General features: G+C 35.2%; 1 protein-coding gene across 1 annotated transcript; it reads left to right on the forward strand.

Moving 5' to 3' along the window:
• The first annotated feature begins 1,190 nt into the window (after positions 1-1,190).
• LOC128221504 (uncharacterized) lies at positions 1,191-19,734 on the forward strand. Its single transcript, XM_052930111.1, has 9 exons — positions 1,191-1,289; positions 1,500-1,632; positions 8,625-8,716; positions 11,044-11,115; positions 12,028-12,136; positions 13,875-13,969; positions 15,687-15,749; positions 15,974-16,103; positions 19,616-19,734. Exons 1-9 carry the CDS (start codon positions 1,191-1,193, stop codon positions 19,732-19,734), a joined length of 912 nt encoding a protein of 303 aa, XP_052786071.1.
• The last annotated feature ends 5,848 nt before the right edge of the window (positions 19,735-25,582 follow it).

Genomic DNA, 25,582 nt, shown 5'->3' on the forward strand with positions numbered 1-25,582 from the left:
AGATAAACATATAATAAAAAGACATGTACCAGTCATTATAGTACCAGTATTACTCTTTTGTTTAGATAGGAACGAAATATTAACGAGGTATAGAATCATTGTCCTTCTCTGAAACCCTAAACGTGTATTTGTGAAAAATGTAGGATATGTACAGTTTAATATTCTAAATTTTCATTTTTCAATGCCTCATTATATCCGAAATATGTTCCTTGCGATGCATATTGTGTCATGTTTATATGACATGAGTTTACTGGATACAATCCTTTTAAACACTGAAACGAACAGGTCTGACGTGTTTAAATTGAATAAAAAGAGTATGCATAATTGCACGTATGAAATCAAGCAATATGAAACATTTGTAGTTTGAAATAAGTATCAGTTTTCTGAAGGGAAATATGTTTAGAGAACTAAACCGAGTTTAAGTATATTGTAAGAGCGGCATACAGTTTACCGTAAAAACTAATAAGTGATATCCCTTTACAGTTGGTTCATTTAAGGTGCAATTAATAGTTGTTATCATAAATGCATTTAAAGATGTTGTTATTGTTCTTGATCTTGTTGTGGAATTGGATCTTGTTTGTGCCTTTGAAAGGTATATATTTTTTTATTTGGTTGTTGCAAAAAACATATAATGCATATGTTTTCATCTATCTAAAAGTATTCGTCATATAATAACATTTAAAATATAAAAACGATACCTTAGAGCAACAACAACAACAACAACAAAACAACACCAGTACTTTAAAAAATTAAAGATACGACAACACATTAAAAGAGACTGCTGAAAGGGAAGTAACAATGGTTTAATAACCCCCGAAGTCACAGTTAACCCCGAGTGTGTCTCTAACGCTATAGCTGACGCCCCAACTGGCAAGGCTGCTGGTGACGACCGAATCCAGTATAAACATCTTAAGTATGCCAAAGAAGGCCTATCACAGATTCTCGCTAATTTTTTTCACACAGATGTTAAGGCAAAGCTTCATACCTGAATACATGAAACGTGGAATTATAATCAAACTGCATAAAGGTGGCAAAAAAGAAAAGACAATCCAAACAATTTTAGAGCCGTTACGCTGATATCTGCAATTTTTAAGCCATTCGAGCACGTCTTGTTGGCTCGTACACGTAATAACATTCTGTGTAACATAAATAAACAGCAAGGCGGGTTTCAAGATGGTTTGGGCTGCAATATGACGTCTTTCATTCTTAAGGAGAGTATCTGTTTCGCACAAGAGCACGGTTCGAAAGTGTACGTGGCATTTCAGGACTGTCGGAAAGCTTTCGACAAGGTTTGGCACTCCGGCTTCTTGTACAACTTAATGACAGAATGCTCTTTGGACCCGACATCGATCCTAGCATACGCCAAGATATATTCTGATGTGTCCAGCTGTGTTAGATATGGAGGTAACATGTCAGACTGGTTTTCGGTACGTCAAGGAAATCGACAGGGGGGGGGGGACAAAAGCTTCCAGATCCTATATCTCCTCTATATTAACCAGGTTATCAACATGCTGGAGACGTCTGGTTACGGCATCTGTGTCTTCAACATCACGGTCAGCTCCCCTACAGTGGCCGACGACATGCTTCTCATATCGCACTCCGCAAATGGCCTTCAGGCAATGTTGGACATTTGTAACAATTATTCAGAGCGCCGGCGGTACGAATAAAATGCCAAAAAATGTTTTATTCTGGTCTTCAATGACAATATTGATAATAACAATGTACCTACATCTAAACTAGGGAACGATGTAGTATATATAGCTAAAGAATATGTTCACCTCGGAATTAAGTGTGACCCATTCTTGTCCTGCACTGCGACGACGCCCGTGTGAAAATGCGTGGTACCTTTCTTAATATCTGCAATAGTGGGTTATATTCGGGGAACCTCAATCCGATTACATATTTGACTTTATACAATTTCATCGTTATTCCAAAAGGTTTATTTGGCTGCGAGTTCTGGACAAAGTCTACAACGAATTTAATTAAAACAGAAAGGTCTCACAGATTTTGTGTCGAAATAATACAAGGTCTCACCAAAACTACAAATACAGATTTTGCATTATGTGCACCCGGAACAGTTTCCGTTGAAAGTCTTAAAGACTTAAAGAACTTCAATTTTTGGGACAAGTGTTTCATCATCCGAATAAATATATCGCAAAACATGCTTTAAACTACCGACTTGTTAGCTACTGTAATCTAGACAACCAATCAAAGGGATTGTGCCTGAAATACATAGAATCATGAAGAAAAACAATATTGAGGATATACTGTGGGACTATGTTCACAATGGAAAGTTTCCATCGAAGTGTATCTGAAAGAAATTTGATATGAAAGTCAGGAAACCTGCACAGAAACGACAGTTTGAACGTTCGTCATCATTAGGTTTTGTATCGGCGCATGAACTAAGGAAAAATACTGCCGCTGGCGTTTGGTTTTCAGCGAGAAAACATCCTCGACTATTGTTAATAAGTAGACAGTTACTGCGTCCAATTGGTGTGCTCGGCTCAACCTACATGCAAATATGTGAACAGTGTTATTTACATCATGACAATTACGTAGTACATAAATTGTGTTTCTGTCGTGAGATTACCACAGTCAGAAAAAAACTGTGGGGTCAAATTATAATCCAACACGGATACACCAACTTCAGAGAACTATCAACTACCTCTCTGAAAAATCAATGTCAAAACCTTCTAGGTATAGCCACGGCTACCAACGATAATCACGAATTGAAAAACGTATATTTTGCAGTACTCATTTGCAATATGCTTCGGCTGTAATGTTATATAGTTTCCATTTAATATTTGAACTCATGCTTATTTGAATCTCTGGTACAATGCAAAACACACTAAGTTATTTTAAGGTTTTGCTTTCGAGCTAGATTAACTATATAATTGTGTGGACATTATTATCACCCCGAATACAGACTAAGTCGTCCTTCCACGTCTTTATACAAGAAGGATGCTCTTACTGTATAGGACTTTTGAGAACAAATCCGAACAGGTTCTCTAATTTAACGTACATCCAACAGAAACAACGGGTTTTAGCTTTCTTTTAAAAATGTTTGAGTATCAGTATTAAACATCTCTGTAACTCAAGTACTTTGAACATCATTTACGTTATGTTTGATTGATCTTGTTTGTGCGTTTGAAAAGTATAGTTTTTAATAATTGTGTTGCAAATAACATAATGTTATAGTATTACTTTTTGTGTTAAAATGAGAACTAGTAAGATGGTGTGAACAATTGACGAGACGGTGGTCACCTCTAGTAATGCCAATCACAGACTTGGCTAAGCTCGGGGATATACACGTCTTTGTCACAATATTACCCTATCCCTTCTACCGTAATATATGGTGTGCATTATTGGCCATAAGGACTTCATAGCTTCACAATAGCCATATGCACTTGATGATAGATTGGTTTCCATTATCTTATCGTAAGATGGCCTCACCTATATGGCTTAAAACCAATTATGGTCTACATGCTAGGACAAACGGCCATATCTACAGATGTTCTTCTGACATTGACAAACCTCGACTAGTTCCTATTCAATGGTTAGGTTAACTACATGGATAATTGTAGGAGATTTGGCTCATATTTTACACTTTTTAAACCCAAAGAACAGGCATGCCTACCGATACTTCCACATGGTGACTGTTAAACATGGTGTACAAATAATGGAAAATTGGTCACACCTACGAATAGCTTACGTGTAATTGATTATGTTTTCATTTTCGAAGCTTATTAACCCGGTCTTAATTTATATACAATATATTGTGAGCGTTTAAGATGAAAGGGTCATATATTGTTCAGACTTGTTGAAATTCGATAGAGATGATCAAACAGTACTCAATAAGACATTCAACAGATCGTAACTTTTACATTAAGCTCAACATAATAATTGTAAGCAGTAATAGCTGGCGATAAAACCGACGTCAGACAGAAACACAAAATAATCACACGCGTTTGGCCGATATCGTTATTTCACTGTAGACAGAAATTAATCAAATAATATATTTCCAAAAAAAGTGGCCTGTTACCACCCGAACTCTTTCTTGTTTCAAATCGTATCTTAACTCGGATTATCTTAAAACAAATAATCTGTTATTCTATGTATAGAGTGGCCTTTAAGACCAGAGAACCAAATTAAGTTAACTGAAACAGTATATTTACGTTCAACAAACTGTTCTTTCTCCTGTCTATAGCAGTGGAAATCAGTCTTACTTTCTTCTCATATGCCCTATATCCACTCACTTAAGGCAACGTATGTTTAATTCCTTGGAATAACTGACATCCAGACTGCAATTCAAACTAAAATGTTGTTTTGAACTGTCCATCTCTTAAAAATATTAAATGTTCATTGCTTGAATACATTCATAATTTTCACTTTGATAAAAGGCTTGGGTTATTATGACAGCTGCATATAAACACAGGCTTTTAAGTGGTAGATATTTATAGAAATTGCAAGAAACGTATTTACAAAGGTGTTAACAAAATAACAAGATAATAAGGGCTCTTTTTCAAATAATCAAATAGAATGGTATCTTAACCATTCCTAGTGCATGTATTTTAAATATATCATACTATTCAATATTTGATTGATCACTATCCCTTAAAAACGGTGAACTGATGGATGATTGAGTCGATAGAAAGATAGCTACATGGAAAGATAAGTTTTATTTGTGTCGGCGAAATACAAACAAGACAACATAAGCTCTTGCAAGCTTTTGAACAGACTATGTCAAAACATTAAGTTTATGATAAAGAAGTATATGAAATATGTTAAAGCTACAAAGTCAATGACATCACAGTGGCATATGGTTTTGCAATGTTTTACAATTAAAACTAATATGAAAAAAGCAAATTGTAATTTAAAATATAAAAAGTTAAAGGATAGTTAACTTGAACACAATCATAAGGAAATAATCATCAATAGAATGAGCAAAGCTATACATTGCAGTTGTCTATCTACGGTATGTGATGATAAAGATCCAAAGGGAATATAATTATTCTCATTAAATTAGATATCTACTAAACATGTGGACCAAGAGAAGGCAGAAAACAAAAGAAAGCTTAATTATAGTATCAGTATTGTACCAGATTGACATATTTTAAAACATCAAACATTCCCATTGTTGCATAAACAGATGAAACAAAAACACATGCAACAAACATTATAAGACATGCATGGTACTAGCTTCAAATTGTTAAGCCGTACTTTAACAAAGCATACGAACGTGAAATGGACTAAGCAGAACTATGATTGAAGCACATGCAACTAAAATACTAAATACAGCAATGTACAAACTCATTGCACACATGCGTTTATAAGTGAATATGGAACAGCAGTTCATATACTCAGTACTAATGCAGTAAGCATTCTATTTAGCGGAAACAGATCAAAAAGACAAAATACAAACATTTTAAAAGCAAATAAAACCACAATAAAAATATGCATGTATACCCCACCAATGATGTTATGACTCAATAAACAAAGTTTATAAGCAGTGCATTTGTAGCCCCTTCCGAACCAAGAGGTGAGCAGATTTTAAAATTGGTTGAAGTTCGATCAAAATCTTAATTGATTTGGCCGTGAGTTCAACTGCGAAAGCGCTGCATTCCTGAACGAATATTTACAATATGTATTTTTTGGACATATCTGTCAAAATGTTAAATACCTGAAGTGTTTATGTAAAGAATTAAGAACAAGATCAGATTTTGAGCAATATGACTAACAGTTGTAAAATATTCTAGAGCAAATGTTTTCTTTCGACGAAACATTTTCTCTCTTGAATAAACAACATGTTCTGTGTACAAAAATGTTCAGCTAGTGAGCAGAAATTAGCATTTCACAATTCGAATGTGAAAAACAGTGAGTATGTTGCTTAAGTGTTAGTGTTGTATGTGTAGTTTGTTTATCTGTTTCTGTAATGTTTGTTTTTTATTGGTGTGGTGTGTATATTTTATTGATTTTTTTGTATTGATGAGTGTATGTTTTTGATCATTTGCTTTCACGTGTGTATCTTATTGAGAATGTGTTGCTTTTTGTGTATTGTGTTGATTGTGTGCTGTTCTGTATGTATTTTGTTCAATATTTTCTGTCTTTTGCGTTTTTTATTGATTGTTTTTTTGTATTTTATTGATTCATAGCTGTCTCCTTTTTATTCCGTTTATTGGTTGATGTTTTATGTGCATTTTGTTAACTGTTTGCTATCTTGTGTGTGTTTTGCTGATTGTTTGCTCTAGTGTGTGTTTTTCTTGATGTATTGTTGTATTGAGTGTATTTTATTGTTTTTTAGTTGTCATGAATGGATTTCGTGCAATATTTTCTTGTATATTTTGTTAATTGCTGGCCGTTAAGTGCGTATTTTGTAATTTGCTGTCTGTCTTGGGTGTTGATATTGATTATAAGCTGTCTTTTGTGTTTTTATTGACACATCACTCTTATGCGTGTATATCGTTGATTTTAAGTTGTCATGTGTGTACTTTGTTGATTATTTCATTATTCGTTTGTATTTTAAGGTGTGTAGTGTTTTTATTGTGGATTGTTGGCTGTTTTGTTTGATTTTTGTTGAGTGTTTGATGTCTTGTGTGTTTTGTTGATGGTTTTCTGTATCGTAATGCTTGTTTGATGTCTTGTGTGTTTTGTTGATGGTTTTCTGTATCGTAATGAGTGTTTTCTGTCTTGTGTGTATATTATTTGTTGCTTGTTATCAAGAGTGTACATTGTTGATTTTGTCATTAGCGTTCGAACGTTTGGCAATAAGCAATGTCTCATTGTGAGTTATATTGACTGCTTTTAGTGTTGCTTCCGTTGCGTTCTCGGTCGATAAATGCCGTCCGAATTCATCGAATTATCTTAGGCTTAACATGTTTCAGTTTATAACTGTATATAGCCACATTTGACCGATTTATCATAACTAAGTTAACAAATAGGGTAACGTCCTCGTTATTGACCTTTGATTATTAACCGCTCCGAAAGATTAAAAGATGCACTGAATATGATTTGCATTACTTATTTTAAGATTTGAAATATTTGTTTCAGCTGTCCTTGTTATAATTAAATATATGAGCACATCATAAACTATTAACCATTTACATTTATCATCGAAGGAGGTAACAGTACGAAGGATCTGAACAAGCGGCCCAGTATGTGCTTTAACTAATGTTATGAATGTAACACATTTAATCATAATTTATTTTGAAATTATTGGTCTTTAACAGTCATATAACATTTTAAAGGAAACAAATATTTAATTTAAGCAAACTTCAAATAGCGTGATGTTCTAAATCCAGATTTGAATATACAGATAATATCATGAACTTGTGTCTTCGAGATCGCATCGTAACCTAGTTGAACTAGTTACAAACGCGATAGTATTCTTCCAAATATATACCTAAGAGATAAGGATCAATAAATGTGATTTCTTCTCACGTTTGGATTTAGAAGTAGTTGATTTAATGATATCCACGCATTAGTGTAACATTATTAAATTGGCAGCTGTTTCTGCACAAGGGCTTATTTAAACAGTTCCGGAGAATTTTCTAGTCAGGTAAATAATATATTGTATATAAATAAGTGTTTAAACGTGCATTTAGGTTAAATTTACCTTTTTTACGTTGACAATAAAGTATTTCAAAAAAACTTGTTAAATACGTATCGTGTTGGTCAAAGTACTGTACTTTGTCTAGATTGATAGCAGTTTTCAGAATTTATAAACTACTTCATATGCGTGACAAGCCGATTCGTTTGCGAACTGTGGAGTCCCCATTGATTTTGTTTATCATACAGGGCTTCACTCATTGCCGGTTTATCAACTCTTCTTAACCGAGTTATAGGATCGAAACCATTGTATTTTTATCTATTGTAGTTGATACCTAGATTTGATAAGAAACGGCATACAAACTAGCCATTTTACTTTTCAACTTCGTGTAAGGACATACTATGTTGCAGAATACGTTTAAATTTAAATGAAAATACTTAAAGACCTGACGAAAGCTAAAACAAGGTCGGTTTGAAATACAAAATGCAATGCAACAAACGCAAGCCACAGCTGGAGGATTTGGAAACACAAATGTTGATCGTTTTGGTAAACTGCTTATTGCTCATTTGTCGAAAGTCACTGTGGGTGTACAATAGCGTCACAATTGATCCTCACAAGAAAAGTCCCCACTGATTTATTACAGACATTTTTTTCTAATTGTCGAAAAATCCTAAAAGATTTACTAATGAAATATAAAGATAATGGATTTTTATGTGTTTTTTTTTTCAGAATAAAATGGTATTTATCTATTTATTATTCGGAGCAGTACTTGGTAATTATTATATTTCTTTCTTTGCAATGAATCCATGCTATATTGAATTTTTTACCTGGCCTGGAAGTAAAGAAGCATCGCTTTTTTTGCCATGAGGTGATCGAATATAGATGTTCTTATCTTGCCATGAAATAATTGAATAGTGCATTTCCTACTTAACCATGAATTTAAAATTACACAATGTTAAGCTCAAAACTTATATTCAAAAGTTATATTTGTTTAAAAAGTGACCTTTTTATCTCATAATTTGATATATTTACACCAATAGTGTTATTTGCGCACTATGGTACATTTTTTCATTTACAGCTCCTGGTGCAGACAGTTTGTATTGTCTGAACTGTCACGATGTTTCAAGAGCGAGGAATTGTGAACACATTAAAGAATGTGGCCCGCATGAAGTAAGTCTAATCACATACTTATGTATGAAACTCGAATTATGTGTTTTTTGTCTTCTTATTTTCCTTCGTGTATATGCAGCTCAGATGAAGTATTTATGCAAACCAACTAATATACATATCACTCCCATAATTCCTGTTTTAGTCTTCCTTTTGTATATGTATATTTAAACTCTCTCACAGTAAGCAACAACCGTTGAACAAGCTTTTATTTTTCATGACTCTAAATTTCCCATAATAGAATTGAAGCGCTTTGCTCAAGCGAATTATTAATGATGTAATTTCAGTTGCCCTAAAAGTGGCCTTATTCAAAACGTGGCATAACAGTTTCTATTTCCATATCGTTAATGATCATATCAAATACCGTAATAGCGTCTTTACAATCAGTACTTTCAACGCATAATATTTTGTTTATTATCGTAATGGCGCCAATAAGATAACTATCATGAATATATCGTGTATAAGTGTATTGCCGTAATGTGGCATGTATGGTTAGCAGCATGACTGCATTACACAAATTGTATTCTCGTTGTGCTCCCTGTTCAGTTTGAAGCATGAAAGCATGATGTGTATTTGTATTTGCGTAATGGCTACTGTATGGTGCGTAGCATGAATGCATAATGTAATGTTATTGTAGTAATGGTGATTGCATTAATTTGAGGGAAAAAATGCGTGATTGAAGTCATTATCGGGGTGTGAACGCATTAGGGCTGGTTAAAGTGTGTGAAGTCCAAATGACTGTACTGTATTAATTTAAAACAATGTTCACAGTTGAAACTCATCATGTTAAGATGATGCATAGCGTCCATTTTAGTTCTTTGCTACTGTAAATGTTGTTCGCATTGAAACACGTCATGTTTAGATGGTCCATATGATACTTTTGTAGAGCAGTGCTAGTGTGAATAGTGTTTGTTGTTGAAATATGTCAATTTGGTCAATAATTTCCCATTGTAGTTCTGTGCTGGTGTAAATATTGTTTTAATGTATATTTCAAGTTTGTTGAGAATTTTCAATTTGTTAAACTGTGCTAGTGTCAAAATTGATTGTAGTGGAAACATGTCAAGTTGGTAAATAATTTTCCATTGTAGTTATGTGCTAGTGTAAATATTGATTGTAGTGTAAACAGGTCAAGTTGGTCAAGAATTTCCCAGTGTAGTTCTGTGCAGATGTAAATATTGTTCGAAGTGGAAACATGTCAAGTCGATAATTTTCCATTGTTATACTGTGTTAGTGTAAATATTGATTGTAGTGGAAATATGTCAAGTTGGTCAATAAATTCCATTTGCGGCTATTTGCTAGTGTAAATATTGTTTGCATTTGAAATATGTCAAGTTGGTCAATCATTTTTCGTTGTAGTTCTTTGCTAGTGTTAATATTGTTCGTAGTGGAAATATGACAAATTGGTCAATAATTTCCCATTGAAGTTCTGTGCTAGTGTAAATATTGTTCCTAGTGGCAATATGTCAATTTGGTCAATAATTTACCATTGTAGTTATGTGCTAGAAGAATTGCTCGCAGTTGAAACAAATCGTGTTAAGATTGCCCATAGGGTCCCGTTTTTGTTCTTTGTGAGTGTACATACTTTCGAAGTTAAAACATGGTTTGTTAAGTCCATAATATAGTTTTGTAGTACACTTGTAGAATAAGTATTTTAGTACAGTACTAAGACAAGCATTGGTCGCAGTTGAAATAGTCAAGGCTTGTTCATAATATCCCTTTATAATACAATGCTGTTGAAGTTGTGTTCTCATTGACTACATGTCATGTTGAGTTGATCGATAATGCTCCTTTGTAGTTCTGTTCTGGTGTAGGTATTATTCGCACTCAAAACACATCCTTTTATGGCAGTCCATAAGGCCTATTTGCAGTTTTCTGCTGGTGTAAATATTATTCACACTCAAAACACATCTTTTTAAGGCAGTCCAAACGGGCTATTTGTAGTACTCTACTAGTGTAATGATTAATCAAAAATGATACTTTTCATGTTTAGATGGTGCATAAGCTGCTTTTATCGAACTGTGCTAGTGAAAGATTTGTTAACGATTTCAACACATGGATGGTCCATAATGTTCATTTGTATTTCTTTGGTAGTGTAGGCATTTTTCGCATTTGAGACGCATATGAAAGTCCATCAAGTTAGTTTGTAGTAATGTATCGTGTAGATTTTGCTAGCAATTGAAACCAACTATAATAATTGTCTACTCAGACATCAGGTAGAAAATGTGTTGTTGTTTTTTTATTTATAAACCTAACATCAGGTTCGTTCCAAGGCAAGCAAATTAAGTCAAAGTTGTATCATATGAATCTACTGAAATATTTATTTGTTTCAGGTATGTGTATCAACTCTGTATCGAACATCTAATGGTAACCTAAGACGAACAGTAGGATGTAGAGGCTCAGATGTAAATAATTTTCTTATTTCGTTCACTCAAACACATATGCGAATACAGACACACACTCATGCACACGCACACACACGCACACACACACACACACACGCACACACACACGCACACACACACATGCACACAAACACACACGCACACGCTCACACACACGCACACACGCACGCACGTATAAGTACATGTCTAAGCACCGCCACATAAGGACAAGCAACATGGTACATTCAAATGAATACATCTCGTTTTAGAGTGTATTTTTTAAAATATTTACGTCTTGATATTGGTCGGACTGAATGTTAGCTGTGTGGATCATTAAATACATAAACAATTTTAAGCAAAACACCACCAACTAGGGACATTGATTGACCCGTAAATTTAGTATGAATCAACCCAAATAGGAACATTCTTGGCTTCCGAAATAGGCAAATTATTTACAAGGCAAATTGTAACAAAAGCGGTTGTTCGTAAAAGGAAACTTCAAAGTGTTTTTTTTTTAATCAACCAGAGCGTACCTAATAGTATTACTCATTACCTGAACATAGCACTCATGGGACCCGAAATATAAATTGTCATTTAAATGTGGTATTTTCCATAACTAATCAAAATTGAATGAAGCCGTTTGATAATCGTATTTTATATTGCTATAACTTACAAGAGTGTTGCTTGTTGATAAAAGAGAGAGGTAAATCATTTGTCTTTGCATATAGGTTTGTTTCATCACTGACCAATTCTTTTTGAAATACACTCACTTGATATAGTAGAGCAATGCAACTTATGAAACATGAAATGCATCATTCTGCAGAAGAAAAAAAAATATAGAGAGATTAAAATTAATTAATTTAAAATTTGAATTAACAATTTATTTGAGCCGTCAACTTAAATTCTGTGGGCGTTTCTTTCAATTCCTTTCAGAAATGCGGAAGCAACAATGTCATTGGTAAACGGGCGGATGGTGCGGGGATTCTTTGTGACGAATGCTGCAATACACCTTTTTGTCAGGCTGGCCTGTGTGGCGACGAAAGTAAAACCTACTAACCTATTTATTAAATATTTCTGCATAGATAATTTATTCGGACGATACCAAGTAGTTAGGAATACGTAACTTTTCTTTGTCTCCGTAGTTCGCGTTAGGCCACGTGTCTCATTTTACATGAAACGTACTGACCTTAAGTCATACAGATCATGGTGTAAAGCATAGTGTCAGGCCATTCTAAACTAAGGTGTTATTGTAGTTTAAAAACCATTCAGGTGGCCTTAATTTCGTCATAAGATTGAAAACCTTGTACTTTAAAATGGACATTGTTTTGACCTTAACAAAAATAGTACTATGCCTCCATGTGTTAAAAAGGAATATAGCATTATGCAATTTACAACATGTAATTTCGAATCTGGTAACAGAGTGCCTGACTAAGATTCTCATTGTTTATGATTCGGACGTGTTGTAACAAGTATATATATATTGGTAATGTTGCGTATCTTGAAAGAACATGCATTTGTTTGAACACTATATTTAAAATAACACATCATGTTTTAAGCTTTGGGTACGTAAACAGATATGAATTTGTAAAAAGGTTGTTACGTTTTGTTGTATCCATCGCATACTGGGACTTTTGAAAAACATTTATTGCGCTTAAGTACTAAATAACTTGAGGTGAAGATATGCATTCCAGTCACATGGTTGTCCCATCTTCGCACCAGGGCTAAAAATTCTACTAGTACAATTATTTATAGTCCAAAATGGTGTATTTTGAGCGTATTTCATAAATATATCATTTTGTATTTAGTAAGAGAGTACCTGACGAAGATCCTAATTGAATATGATTTCGTCTTGTTGTGACATGTATGTATATCGTTTATGTGGCGTATCTTGAAAGAGCCTGCATTTGTTTGAACAGTATTTCATTAAAATAACATCATGTCGTAAGCTTTGGGTTCGTAAACATATATAATATTTAAGATAGGTTGTGACGTATTGTATTATTTATCGCATACTTGTTCTTTTTAGATACTTTTAATGCATTTAGGTTATTTCTAGTCCGAAATGGTGCATTGTGAGCGTTTTTCATAGTATTTATCTCCGATATTGACATTAAACTGTAAACTTGAACAATATTAGGGACAGGGGAAGGGATCTTCGGATGCACCTCCCCCCTGAATTCGCTAGAAAAACCCCAAGGCGTATTATCTGTGTACAGTTATTAAAATGTAAGTTTTAGTAAATGGGAGTTTTGATCAATAGCAACGGGATAACATTTTCCTAGAAAAAAGTGGCTAATATCCACTGATATTTTGTTATCTGGTCTAAAATCATATGCTTTTTGTTTTGTTCTGATTAAGAAAAAAAATAAAGTGTTTGCAACGATATATATATATATATATATATATAATGTCCCTTTAAATACTAATACCTGTGCATATTCCGGAATTGAACATAGTAAAAAATGGCGAGAATTTGGCGTTTTTCAAACGTCTGTATGACAGAGTACATAACTTTTCAAGTTTTGCGTTGGATAATTATAATATAATTACTGAAACTATGTACAAAACACATAACATTTACAAGTCTATGTAAATGAAGATTCATTTCATGTAAAACTAACCTCTTTTTATCTTTTACTGGTATAAATATAACTGGCAAACACTTTTGATTTTCTAGCAAAATTATAGTAAATTAAGTTTACGATAATATTTTTCTAGTTTTATTACATACTTTTATAACATATGTCCCTGCATTTTTCATTGTTTCCTACTTTTATTAGATTACAATCAAGTCAGGGGTCCTATTTGTTACAATTGTGCTCACCAGCTGGACAGTAATGATTGCAGTAGGGTTGTTGAATGCAGTCGCGATGAAGTAAGTATAATTTATTCTCCGACAAGCTTAGTGTATAGCTGAACGTAATCTTTTTTATTTCTAAGTTGAGTGTAAGCTTTATGTGTTGTTTTTTTAAATATAAGTACTAGGTTATGAAAAGTTTCTGTGTATTATAATATTCATTTATACTGTATATTTCAATATTTGTGTATGCTTTGTTTTGTTTTATTTCATCATAAACTGTATTTAAATAATTATTTAAACAGAGTATTCTTTTATTTGGTTATACGCTTTAATATAATAATGGCTTAATCCGCGTTTGTTCTCTTGTATGTGTATTGTGTTTATAATTTTGTATTTGCGCGACTGCACCTCGTGCAATGAAAGGAATCACACTCACAAAAAGCGAGTTGTTTGATATCATTTTTGGTCACTGCTCCCCGTGCCATATCTAAAATTTTACACACAAACAGGTCCTCGTGTCACATAAGACATCTGACCCGTAAAAAGCGGGATGTCTTATAGCTTCATTTGGCAACAGATCCTCGTGTCACATAAGGAATCTGACCCGTAAAAAGCGAGAAGTCTGATAGCTTCATTTGGCCACACATCCTCGTAAAACATAAGGTATCAGCGCAAAAAAGTGAATAGTCTGATAGCATCATTTTACCACTGTTCTTATTGACATATAGGGAATCTAAACCACAAAAAGCGAGTAGTCTGTTAGCCCTTCAGGCGAGTAGTGTGAACACTTCAATTTGCCTCTGCTCCTCGTGCCATGAAAGGAAAAGAACCCACAAAATGCGGGAAGTCTGATAGATCCATTTAACACTGCTCCTCGTGCCATATAATGAATCTGACCCACAAAAAGCGAGAAGTCTGATAGCTTCATTTAACACTGTTCCTCGTGCCATATAAGGAATCTGACCAACAAAAAGCAAGAAGTCTTGATAGCTCCGTTTAATACTGCTCCTCTTGCCATATAAGAAATCAATCCCACAAAAAGCGAGAAGTCTAATAGCTCCATTTAATATTGCTCCTCGTGTCATATAAGAAATCAAACCCACAAAAAGCGAGAAGTCTGATTGCTCCATTTAACACTGCTCCTCGTGCCATATAAGGAATCTGGCCCACTAAAAGCGAGTATTCTGATAGCTTCATTTGGCCACTGCTCCTCGTGCCATATAAGAAATCAATCCCACATAAAGCGAGAAGTCTGATAGTTCAATTTAACAGTGCTCCTCGTGCCATATAAGGAATCTGACCCACAACATGCGAGAAGTCTGATAGCTCCATTAAACACTGCTGCTCGTGCCATATAAGGAATCTGACCCACAAAAAGCGAAAAGTCTGATATTTTTCAATCCATATATATGCAAAAAGCTACAGACCATAAAAACCATACCTGACATAATATGTTATTTAATTTACATAATCTTGATCTTATCTAGGGTTGCTCAACACTGTTTTTAAATCTATGTCTGATAAAATATTTGTGTGTTCCAGTCTACGCCTGACCACATCTGCGTTAATGAATAGCCCTGGCCTGATATGTATTAAGATTTATGTCTAAGCACATCTGTATTTCTATCTATTGCCGACCACCTATATAACTATTTCAATCTAGGTCTGAGAACACCTGTATGTTAATATACGTATGACCATACCATCAGTTTGTCGACACCTGCAGTTTCATTTAATCTTGGTGACACGTGTATTTTTATTTTTGTGTGACCGTCCCTGTATTTTCAACTAGGTTTGCACCCAACACGCTGGGTCGATTGGCGCGGGATCTACCTCCGAATGTATGGAAAGAACTGTGAGTAGTCTATGCGCATGACTGCCATATCTCTGTCATCTCCCTGCCACTTTAATGCGACGAGATGTTTCTTATGCACACACTCATATTCATTTTAAACAAACATAAACATAACCAACCAATTTTAAGATTTTTAACTTGGTTTGCTATTATGAGGAAACTTAAATTTATACCTGTTCGCACGCACAAAGCATTATTCCAGCGTTTTTATGATGTGTTAACAGCATTGTGAAAAGCTTCGCCAATCGCTCCCTGCATCAGGCTTGGATATAACAGGAACGAATGGGACATGCTTCAATTGCTGTGAGGATGATATATGCAACAACAGCTGCACTCTGCCTACTCAATCACCGAGTGAGTAGCATTAATCCCAAGTCATTTTCTCTGTTTGCACCGAATGAGTAGCATGAATCTATAGTCATTTCTATGCTTTGCATAATGTGCCTAGCCTTGACTCCGAAATATTTCCTCTACTTGCAGGGTGAGTAGCATTAACCCCAAGCTATTTTCTCTGTTTACACTGAGTAAGTAGCATTAACCCCCAGCCCGATCCTCTGTTGAAACTGAGTGTTCTCAGTAAGTAGCTTTAACCCCATCCATTTTCTCTGTTTGCACTAAGTAAATAGGACTTACCCTTTTATTTGTTTACACTGAGTGAGTAGCTTTAGGCCTCAGCAAATCCCTCTGTTTACAGTTTCCTTTTGAGTTTACTATGTGCATTACAGACCATTCAAATGCAGTTGCCCTAATGTAACTCTGAGAAAATGCTTGTGGGTTACTGTGTTTAATTGGCATGTATTTGGAGGAATAACTTATCACATAAATAATATTACTGAATACCGTACAGCACGCGTTGATACCAAACGGCGTTATTTGCTTTCTTCATCAACAGACATGTTTTTGAGTGGTTTACCGATCCTAAAACCATATGTCATCCCAACGCTGATAAAAAAAAAACTCACATGCCATGATTCGTCATCTCTGACTATTATCTAAAACAACAGTGATAAGGAAAGTTTTAGAAGGTCAAATTGTAAGTCATCTTAAATAAAAAAAAATCATTAACACTTCCAAGTTTCTAGGAAAGAATATGACCTTGACTTCAAGTCGTTGAATTAGCGTCAATAAGAATATACGCATGCGCATTCTGGTGAAGCACAACATTGCAACATAACGTCATATGTATACCTTAACTTCTGAGTTTTAGAAATGTGGAAATCAGTATCGTAACTTTGAAGTGGGGCGGATCGGAAATTCGACGGTCGGGCCGGTATCTCGGTGAACCTTGTTGCAAACTTTCGTGACCTCGGGTCGGTATATTTCGATCTGCATACACGCGAATTATACTTATATCCCTTTTATAATTTTGGCAAAGGAGATGTCATATTATCGATTAGTTATGTTTTCAATAGCTATTTAAACAAGATAGATGTACAATCCATCATTATTGTTAAAACATACATTAAAGCTGTAAACGTTAAAAGAAACTTCGTTTTGGCCCATTTCCTTTTTTATTGTTGTTTAAAGTTGTTTACGTTGAGAGACTTGTCTGTCTGAACAATTTCCGTTCCGTCTCGTTGTATTTATCAAAGCTGTAAACGTTAAGGCAAAGACATATCCGTTTGTCTTGTTGTATATATTAAAGCTGTTAACGTTGAAAAGAAATTCTTTTTTGCCAACCTCTTTTCGTTTTGTTGTTTTAAGTCTAGATGCTAACGTTGAGAGAAACGTCTGTCTGAATTTCCGTTTCGTCTTGTTGTATATATTCAACCTGTTAATGTTGAGAGGAAAGTCTGTCTGAAAAATAAAATGTCCGTTCTGTCTTGTTGTACACATTGAATTTGAGAGAAACGTCTTTCCGAATAATTTCCTTTCTGTCGTCTTATATATATCCAACCATTTAACGTTGAGCGAAACGTCTGCCTGAACAATTTCCTTTTCTTCTTGTTCGATATATTGAAGCTGTGAACGGTGTTAGAAACTTCTGACTTGCTTATTGCCTTTCTGTCTTATTGTATGCATTAAAGCTTTCACGTTAAAAGAAACGTATGTCTGATCCATTTGCTTTCTGTCATGTGGTTTATATTACAGCTGTTGCAAAACAATGAATTTTAATACAAAAACAATTAAAAAAGATGCCATCAAACTGTAATATCAATTTTCAATTGTTTTTAATTGATCCGTTTTTTATTCGACTTGTCTGTATTATGTTCAGTTGATCCGTATTATGTTTAATAATTCCGTATTGTGTCCATCGTGTCTGTATTGTGTTTCACCTGTCTGTATGAGTTCAGTTGAACTGTAATATGTTTAAAATAGCCCTGTTGTGTTCAATTGGTCAGTATTATGTGACGCCTATCCGTATAGTATTCAGATGATCTTCAGTTGTTCCGTATAATGTTTAATAGTTCCGAATTGAGTCCATTGTGTCTGTATTGTGTTTCACCTGTCTGTATAGTGTTCAGTTAAACTGCAATATGTTCAATATAGCAATATTGTGTTCATTTGGTCCGTATTATGTGTCGCCAATCCGTGTAGTGTTCAGATGATCGGCAGTGTGTTCAGTTGATCCGTATTATGTTCGGTTCATTCTTATTGTTTTAAGTTGGTTCGTTTTTTTCCATATTTAGTTTTGTGATATGTCGATCCACATCGTGTTCAGAATTGTGTTTATTTGTCCTAATCGTGTGCAGTGTGTTCAGTTGATCCATATTTTTTTCGGTTAATTATTTTTGTTTTAAGATGGTTCGTATTTTATTCGACACGTAGTTGATTCGTTTTGTGATCTGTCGTGTTCAGTATTGTGTTTATTTGTCCCTATCGTCTTCAGTATGTCCGTATTATGTTTATATTCCTGTGTTCTGACCAACTGATTCGTTTTCTGTTTAGTTGGTCCATATTGTTTTCAGCTGGTCCATATTGTGTTCAGCTGGTCCATATTGTGTTCAGTTGATCCATATTGTGCTCAGTTGGTCCATATTGTTTTCATTTGGTCTATTTTTTGTTCAGTTAGTCCGTTTTGTGGTCAGTTCGTCCCATTTGTATTTATTTGTCAGTATTGTGTTCAGTTGGTCAGTATTGTGTTCAGTTGGTCCATATTGTGTTCAGTTGGTCCATATTGTGTTCAGTTAATCCGTATTGTATTTATTTGTCAGTTTTGTGTTAAGTTGGTCCATATTGTATATTTTGTCAATATTGTGTTTAGTTGGTCCATATTGTGTTCAGTTTGCCCAAATTGTGTTCAGTTGATCCGTATTGATTTCATGTGTCCGTATTGTGTTCAATTGGTCCCATTTGTGTTTATTTGTCAGTTTTGTGTTCTGTTGGTCCGTGTTGTGTTTATTTGTACGTGTTGTGTTCAGTTATTCCCATTCGTGTTATTTGCCCGTATTGTGTTCAGTAAGTCATATTTATGTTTATTTGTCAGTATTGTATTCAGTTGGTCCTTTTCGTACTTTTTTTGTCCGTATTGTGTTCAGTAAGTCTTAATTGTGTGTATGTGTCCTTATTTTGTTCATTTATCAGTATTGTGTTCAGTAATGTTTTTATTTGTCCTTATTGTTTTCAGTAATATTTATCAGAAAAAAACTTGCATCCTTTTATCGTCTTGATTATCTCAATCACGAAAATTTCCATTCAACCCTAAATAGTGCATACGTTATTACAGTTTGTGAATATGCACGTTATTTTATCTGAGATGGGATAACAGATTTTGCTATTTTTAGATATTTAAAATCGGTAGATTTTCTCTAAGTGCAACAACACATTTACAAACGATATAAAAGAATGTGATGATGAGTCAACAGGCATAAAAATAACATAGGTGTGGAATGGATAACTTTTGTTGGTTTATTTCTTTGTTTTAGATACAGCCTGTGTGGATAGAACGCAGCTAGCCACTTGTAAGCTGGCAGCCGGTTTCGTATGCGGGGACAAAGACAAGGCGAGGAACGCAGGCTGTCTTCATCATTGTGGATACTGTTAAATTTTAATATCATTAAAATTGTCCAAACCAATTTGTTTTGCAAGTACATGGCATAGACAGGTCATGAGTTTAAATGACTAACATTGGTTAGCACATTTTAGCAGAACTGGAAACTCGAATATGTACTGAGGACATATTTCGATCGACTTACACATTTGATTGCAAGAAAGATAAACTTAACACTATTCTTGGTCTTCAAAATGAAACTGTATAAACTATATTTTTATCCATGTTTTATCATAAGACATTCGATATCAATTATCTGTTTAAAAAAAGGTTATAAAACTACTTTTTACTTGAAATTTATTTTTTTCTGGATGTATTTTTTATTTAATTATCATCACGTAATATTACCTTAACAGTTTCGCTACAAGATACGAGAAACTTTACTTTAAGTCCAGTATGTTGAGACGAATTTAATGAGTTATATGTGAAATATTCCGACATGAATAACAAAATGCATAACATAAAATGAAACAATAAGTTTGTGACATGAAAATAAAAGCATAAGTGTTTAATAGGTTACACATGGAACGAACGTTTTTACAAAAGCCGTTTATAATAAATAGAACATCAAAGAAAGTAAGCTGGATCAGAGAACATTTCAAAATGATAATATCAATTGTTTTGCCGACTGTACGGTACACGCACACAGTTCGCTAGTTTACATACCATTGTATACGGCTAGATACTTCAATAATATTTATTGTAAATTTCATAACAGTATACCTTTAAACAACAAACGTGTAAGTAGCATTATGTATAAAGGAATAACTGCACGGTATATATATGTGGGTAAAAAATATAATAATTTTAATAAAGTATAAGTTGCTAGAAATATGTGTAAACAAAGTATATCTAAGAACAAATTTATCTTGAATTTTAAAGAGCTAATTATTAATAGTTCACATTTTAGGGACAGCAATGTCCAAAGACGTTATAGCTCATACACTTGGTAAGCAGCTTGATGTGTGAGCTAAGGTGCAATTCAGTGTTTGCTTCGTATCAGTGTTTACTGGGTCGGCTGACCCACCGCAGCGCGTTAGGGGTGAATTTCGAAAGATTGGGGGTCTGGTAGCCGGGGGCGGCAAACTGTTTGCATGGCTTTAGATCGCAACTCTTGGTGTAATAGCACTGTCATCCGGTTTTAAAGGATTGGTGATCAGTTGACGCTCCGCATAACGTGTCTTGGTCTTATTTCAGTAAACTGGGCTCAAGCTGAGAACAAAGTGATCATGGCACTGTCCGCATAGCTTTATATTGCAAATCTGTATGCATTCCCAGTATCATCAGGGACTTGTGGTTGTCGGGTGAGTCTCTGCATCTAGCATATCTTGGTCGAAATTCAGTATTCGGGGTTCAAGCTGCGAGTAGAATGTTCAGGGTACTCTCCGCATTGTTTTAGATTGCAACTCTGGGTTAATTAAAAATGTCAACCGGAATAAAACAAATCGGTCGGGTGACCTTATGCAAGCGTATCTCTGTCAAAATTCAGTATTCGGGGTTCAAGCTCTGCTTAAAGTGTTCAGGATAATGTCCATTTTGCTTAATATTGCAAATCTGGTTGTATTAGCACTATCATCCGGAATTAAAAGATTGGTGGCCAGCTGACGGTCCGCAAAACGTATCTCGGTCAAAATTCACTACTCGGGGCTCGACTTGTCCGTAAAATGTTCAGGGTACTGTACGGTAGCATAACTAAGCATATCATTTAAATGCACATTTATATCGAACTCGCCCGATTGACAGATCAGCGTTAGTTAGCTGGATGGTAATTTAGGTAAGTGTTAGATAATTTGCAGGTTCCAGTCTCCAGCAAAATAGCTTTATTCACTATCATAAATTATATTTCTATTAAACGTTTATCCAATACTGCTTCGAGTTAAGGTTGAGTAATGAGCTTATAAACTACACAAAAAAAGTATTAAAACTACTAGAAAGTTTATGAAATTTATAGAAAAAGAAAGCAAAAACATGCACTCAAATTGTAGGGCACTCGTATAAAACAAAAAGAACTTGCCACACGTGTTGGTACCTTTAATCTAGTCGCTGCACTTTTTACAATAAAAACAGTCATATGTATTATTATGAAGAATACATTTGTTTCCAACACATCCGCTTCCAGTTAAAAGTAGAATTAGGTGATATTTCATCATTCAGACAGTGTTATTAACAGCGGCTGTGACTGCAACAATAAATCCAAGAAATCTTTTAAATTTCAAATATACGTAAAAATCAATATGTTTAATGACTTCTTAAAACCCTGTTACACTAGGCCGCGTTCCCACGGCGTCCAAGAACAAATACGAACGCGCAGTGGAATCGCCAGTTTCATATTACGTGTTATTATTATGAACTTGATACGTCTTCCGGTTCCGGTGTAAGCAAACGCATAAAAAGTGCTCTCCCTATTTAGTTTAAATAATGTGCTTTAAATTGTGAATTAAGCAAAAGTGTTTGGATATTTAGGACAATTAGTGAGTCATCTAACTTTAGCAGAAATGTCATCGCATTTTGTTAATTGATAGCAGAGATACAGAACATTTAAGTAAATCTCTTTGTTTCCACTGTACTTTTGAAAGAGCCATTTTGTGTCACTTGTAAAGGTGATAAGTGTTCACCTAATATGATTGAAAAATCGTCACGCTTGAATGGACAGCAGAGCGTTTAATGTAACGGGAATTTCACGGCCATTAAATTAACGGTTACCAATTACTATCATTATTATTAAGTACTTAAGAGCTCAACTCGCAGTTAAACGCAACGGCCTGAAAGCATGGACGATACCGACCCAAAGACGTTGATAAATAGCAGTTTAATACGTATTAAGCAAGAACGGTGTAACAGTGGGAACCATAATAATTCGTTATGGGACGATGATAGCTGTATCACTGAAGATGAAGACTGCTCCCAGACGTTTCTACCCCAACGGGTTTTCCAAGACATGGACAGCAAACTAGCTGGCTTGGCTAAAGACGACTATGTTAGACAGCTATTAATCGTTTGTAACAACAATTATCGTCGCATTGACAGCTACAGGAATGTACTCGCCGACAGAGCGCGCGAACTACCCGGATGTCCACAGACCCGCCTTATAAATCGCAAAACATCCTCGCAGACATCACGAGAACGGAAGTGTGCTATAGACTGCTATGTACTTAACGCATACATCTCCGGAGAGAACACGAAGGATGTTTACGACGTATTTGCTAACACTGCCTCTCATGAAACTATCATTATCGATAATGACCTTACGCAGCAAGAAGTCACAAAACCAGATATCCTCGCCTTAGTAACAAACCTAAGTACTGAAGTTCTAAAAATATCTAAGCAACAATCATATGACTCTGCGCTTCTCAAAACCATCCAATCTGATGTTTCGAACATTGTGAGTAGTTATAGGGTTCTGAATGGGACAATGAGAAGTGTGCTAGCAAGATTGCCTGAATCAACTGCAGATTCGCAGTTAAATAAGCTTCAAAATGATGTTAATGGACTGGGGTCTGCAATTGCCACTGTAAATAAGAGACTTGTAGAGGCTAGCCACGAACTACCCGAGCAGCAACCAAAGACCTACTCAGAGGCTATCAAAAGCCAACCCACGCAGCAGACGACCGACGTTACAACAAGCCCGCGCCCCAAATCAGTGACTGCTCATAATGTGTCTTACAGTCCGGTATTAACTGAGAAGAATTGCTTTATGGCCAATAAGATCATTAACAAGACTGTGTCAAATAACCAGAAGCCGGAAGCTATTGCAAACGTGGTCGATAAACCAGTCAAGACAAGCAGTAGTAACAACGACACTCATGCATATAAACCAGTGGAAAGTGCAGAGCCTCCAGCAGCTCCAGCTTCACTGGAACGTCCGCGCGCAACGTCAGGAAAAACAGGGTCCAGTGAACATACCGGTTTCACTGCCGCCAGAAGGAGAAAGAACGTCTCGTACTACATCGGGAACATTGATCATAGGACCACGGAGAATGATATATACACGTATTTCAAGGACAACGATGTTTATGTATCCTACAATCGTGTCTTCCACGGCCGATTTGGCTCATCGGCGAAAGTTAACGTGCCAGAGGATCTTGAACCAATTATTGACGACGCGTATTTCTGGCCTGACGGCATTTCTTATAGAAAATGGAAGTCCAAAGAAGACCATATTCGCGAGCGAACATCAAAAATACGCTCGCGGTTCCGTTACCAATACCAGCGTAATGACAGTTATGATGGCTACGGTGACTACGAAGATGACAGTTATCACTTTAAATCGGCATCTAGCGATCGGTACCGGTCCGATAGATATAGTGACCGCAGACGACGCATGCGCGACGATACTTGGCATAACCATGATGGTTACAGTGACAACCAGGAGCGTCACACGTACTGGGATAGACAACAACCGGAAGAGGACACTGACGATTGGAATCCTACATCATACTAGAGTGATCTGCGCTTTTTGATATTTTATATATTTATGTATAGTGTCAAATTTGAATTATGTTAAGGTTCACGATGCTTGCGCACCTACTTATTTTAATCTGTGTTATGTCATTGAATCTTCCCTTTAGCAAAAATATTGGATCAGTATAACGTAGATTTTGCACTTATAAATGAGCATAAACTTTTACCTAGATCTGCAATGTTTATGAACAGCATTCACTCAGATTACGAATGTTTTGTTAATACTGACGAAAATGTAGATAATTTTGGTCCAGTTATGTGCGGAAAAGCAGGCACAGCGATTATGTTTAAGAAATCACTCTCGTTTAGCATAAATCAGTTACCTTATAAGGAAAACCATCGTATACTTGGAATTGAGTTTATATGTCATGATAGATTGCCCTTATATATGTTTTGTGTGTATATGCCATCGTGTAACAACATAGAATATTATAAGTCGGTTTTAAGTGAAATCCAGTCATTAATAACCTATTACACCCAGGTTGGGGACGTTTTACTAGCAGGGGATTTCAATGGACAGCTAATTGGAAACCATGAGTTCAAGAGTGCTAACACCAAGTCACGATTGCTAACAGAATTAATAATGAACAATAACTTGGTATCATTACAACATGTACGTGGAAATAGATATGACGGTACGTTTGTGCCAACGGGGAAAGTAATCGACCACATATTGTTTGAATCATCATGTGTTACTTTGTGTACTAACTTTATAATTGAAGACAGTGCAAATATTATAACATCAGACCACTTACCACTAGTCTGCAGTCTGAGTATGACTCCTATTCGAAAACCGGATCCACCACTACGTGTCAACGTTGCTTGGAATAAATGTACAATTGAAAATTATCATAGCTATCAACATATGTTACAAAATGAACTGAACTGTATACTCATAGTTGAAAGTACAAAATGCTGCCCAGACTTTCTTAACGACTTAATAACTAATGCAATACACCGTGCAGCTAGTATTCTTCCAGTAAGCAAATATAATAAAAGGGCGAAACCTTACTGGTGTGAAGAAGTAAAAGCCGCCCACACAAAGGCGCGCCATCTACGCCGAGTATGGATCAATGAGGGTAGACCGAGAGGCTATATCAACGATTCATTTTATGGATACAAAGCCGCTAAAAGGGAATTTAGACGTGTTCAGCGCTGTAAACAAAACGAATTTGAAAACAAAGCTATCGATGACCTGAACATGGCTGCAGAGCTAGACTACCGATTATTTTGGAAACTACTCCGAAAACGAAGCGGTAAAAAACCATTAATGTGTAACGAATTATCTGTTGATAACAAAACATACGCAAATGAGAACGTTATAAGTGGTTTTGAAACATATTTTACCAGGGTGTTTGAAGATAAATTCGTGAATAAGGAT

The sequence above is a fragment of the Mya arenaria genome, chromosome 16 (assembly GCF_026914265.1).
Source record: "Mya arenaria isolate MELC-2E11 chromosome 16, ASM2691426v1".
Lineage (NCBI taxonomy): Eukaryota > Metazoa > Mollusca > Bivalvia > Myida > Myidae > Mya > Mya arenaria.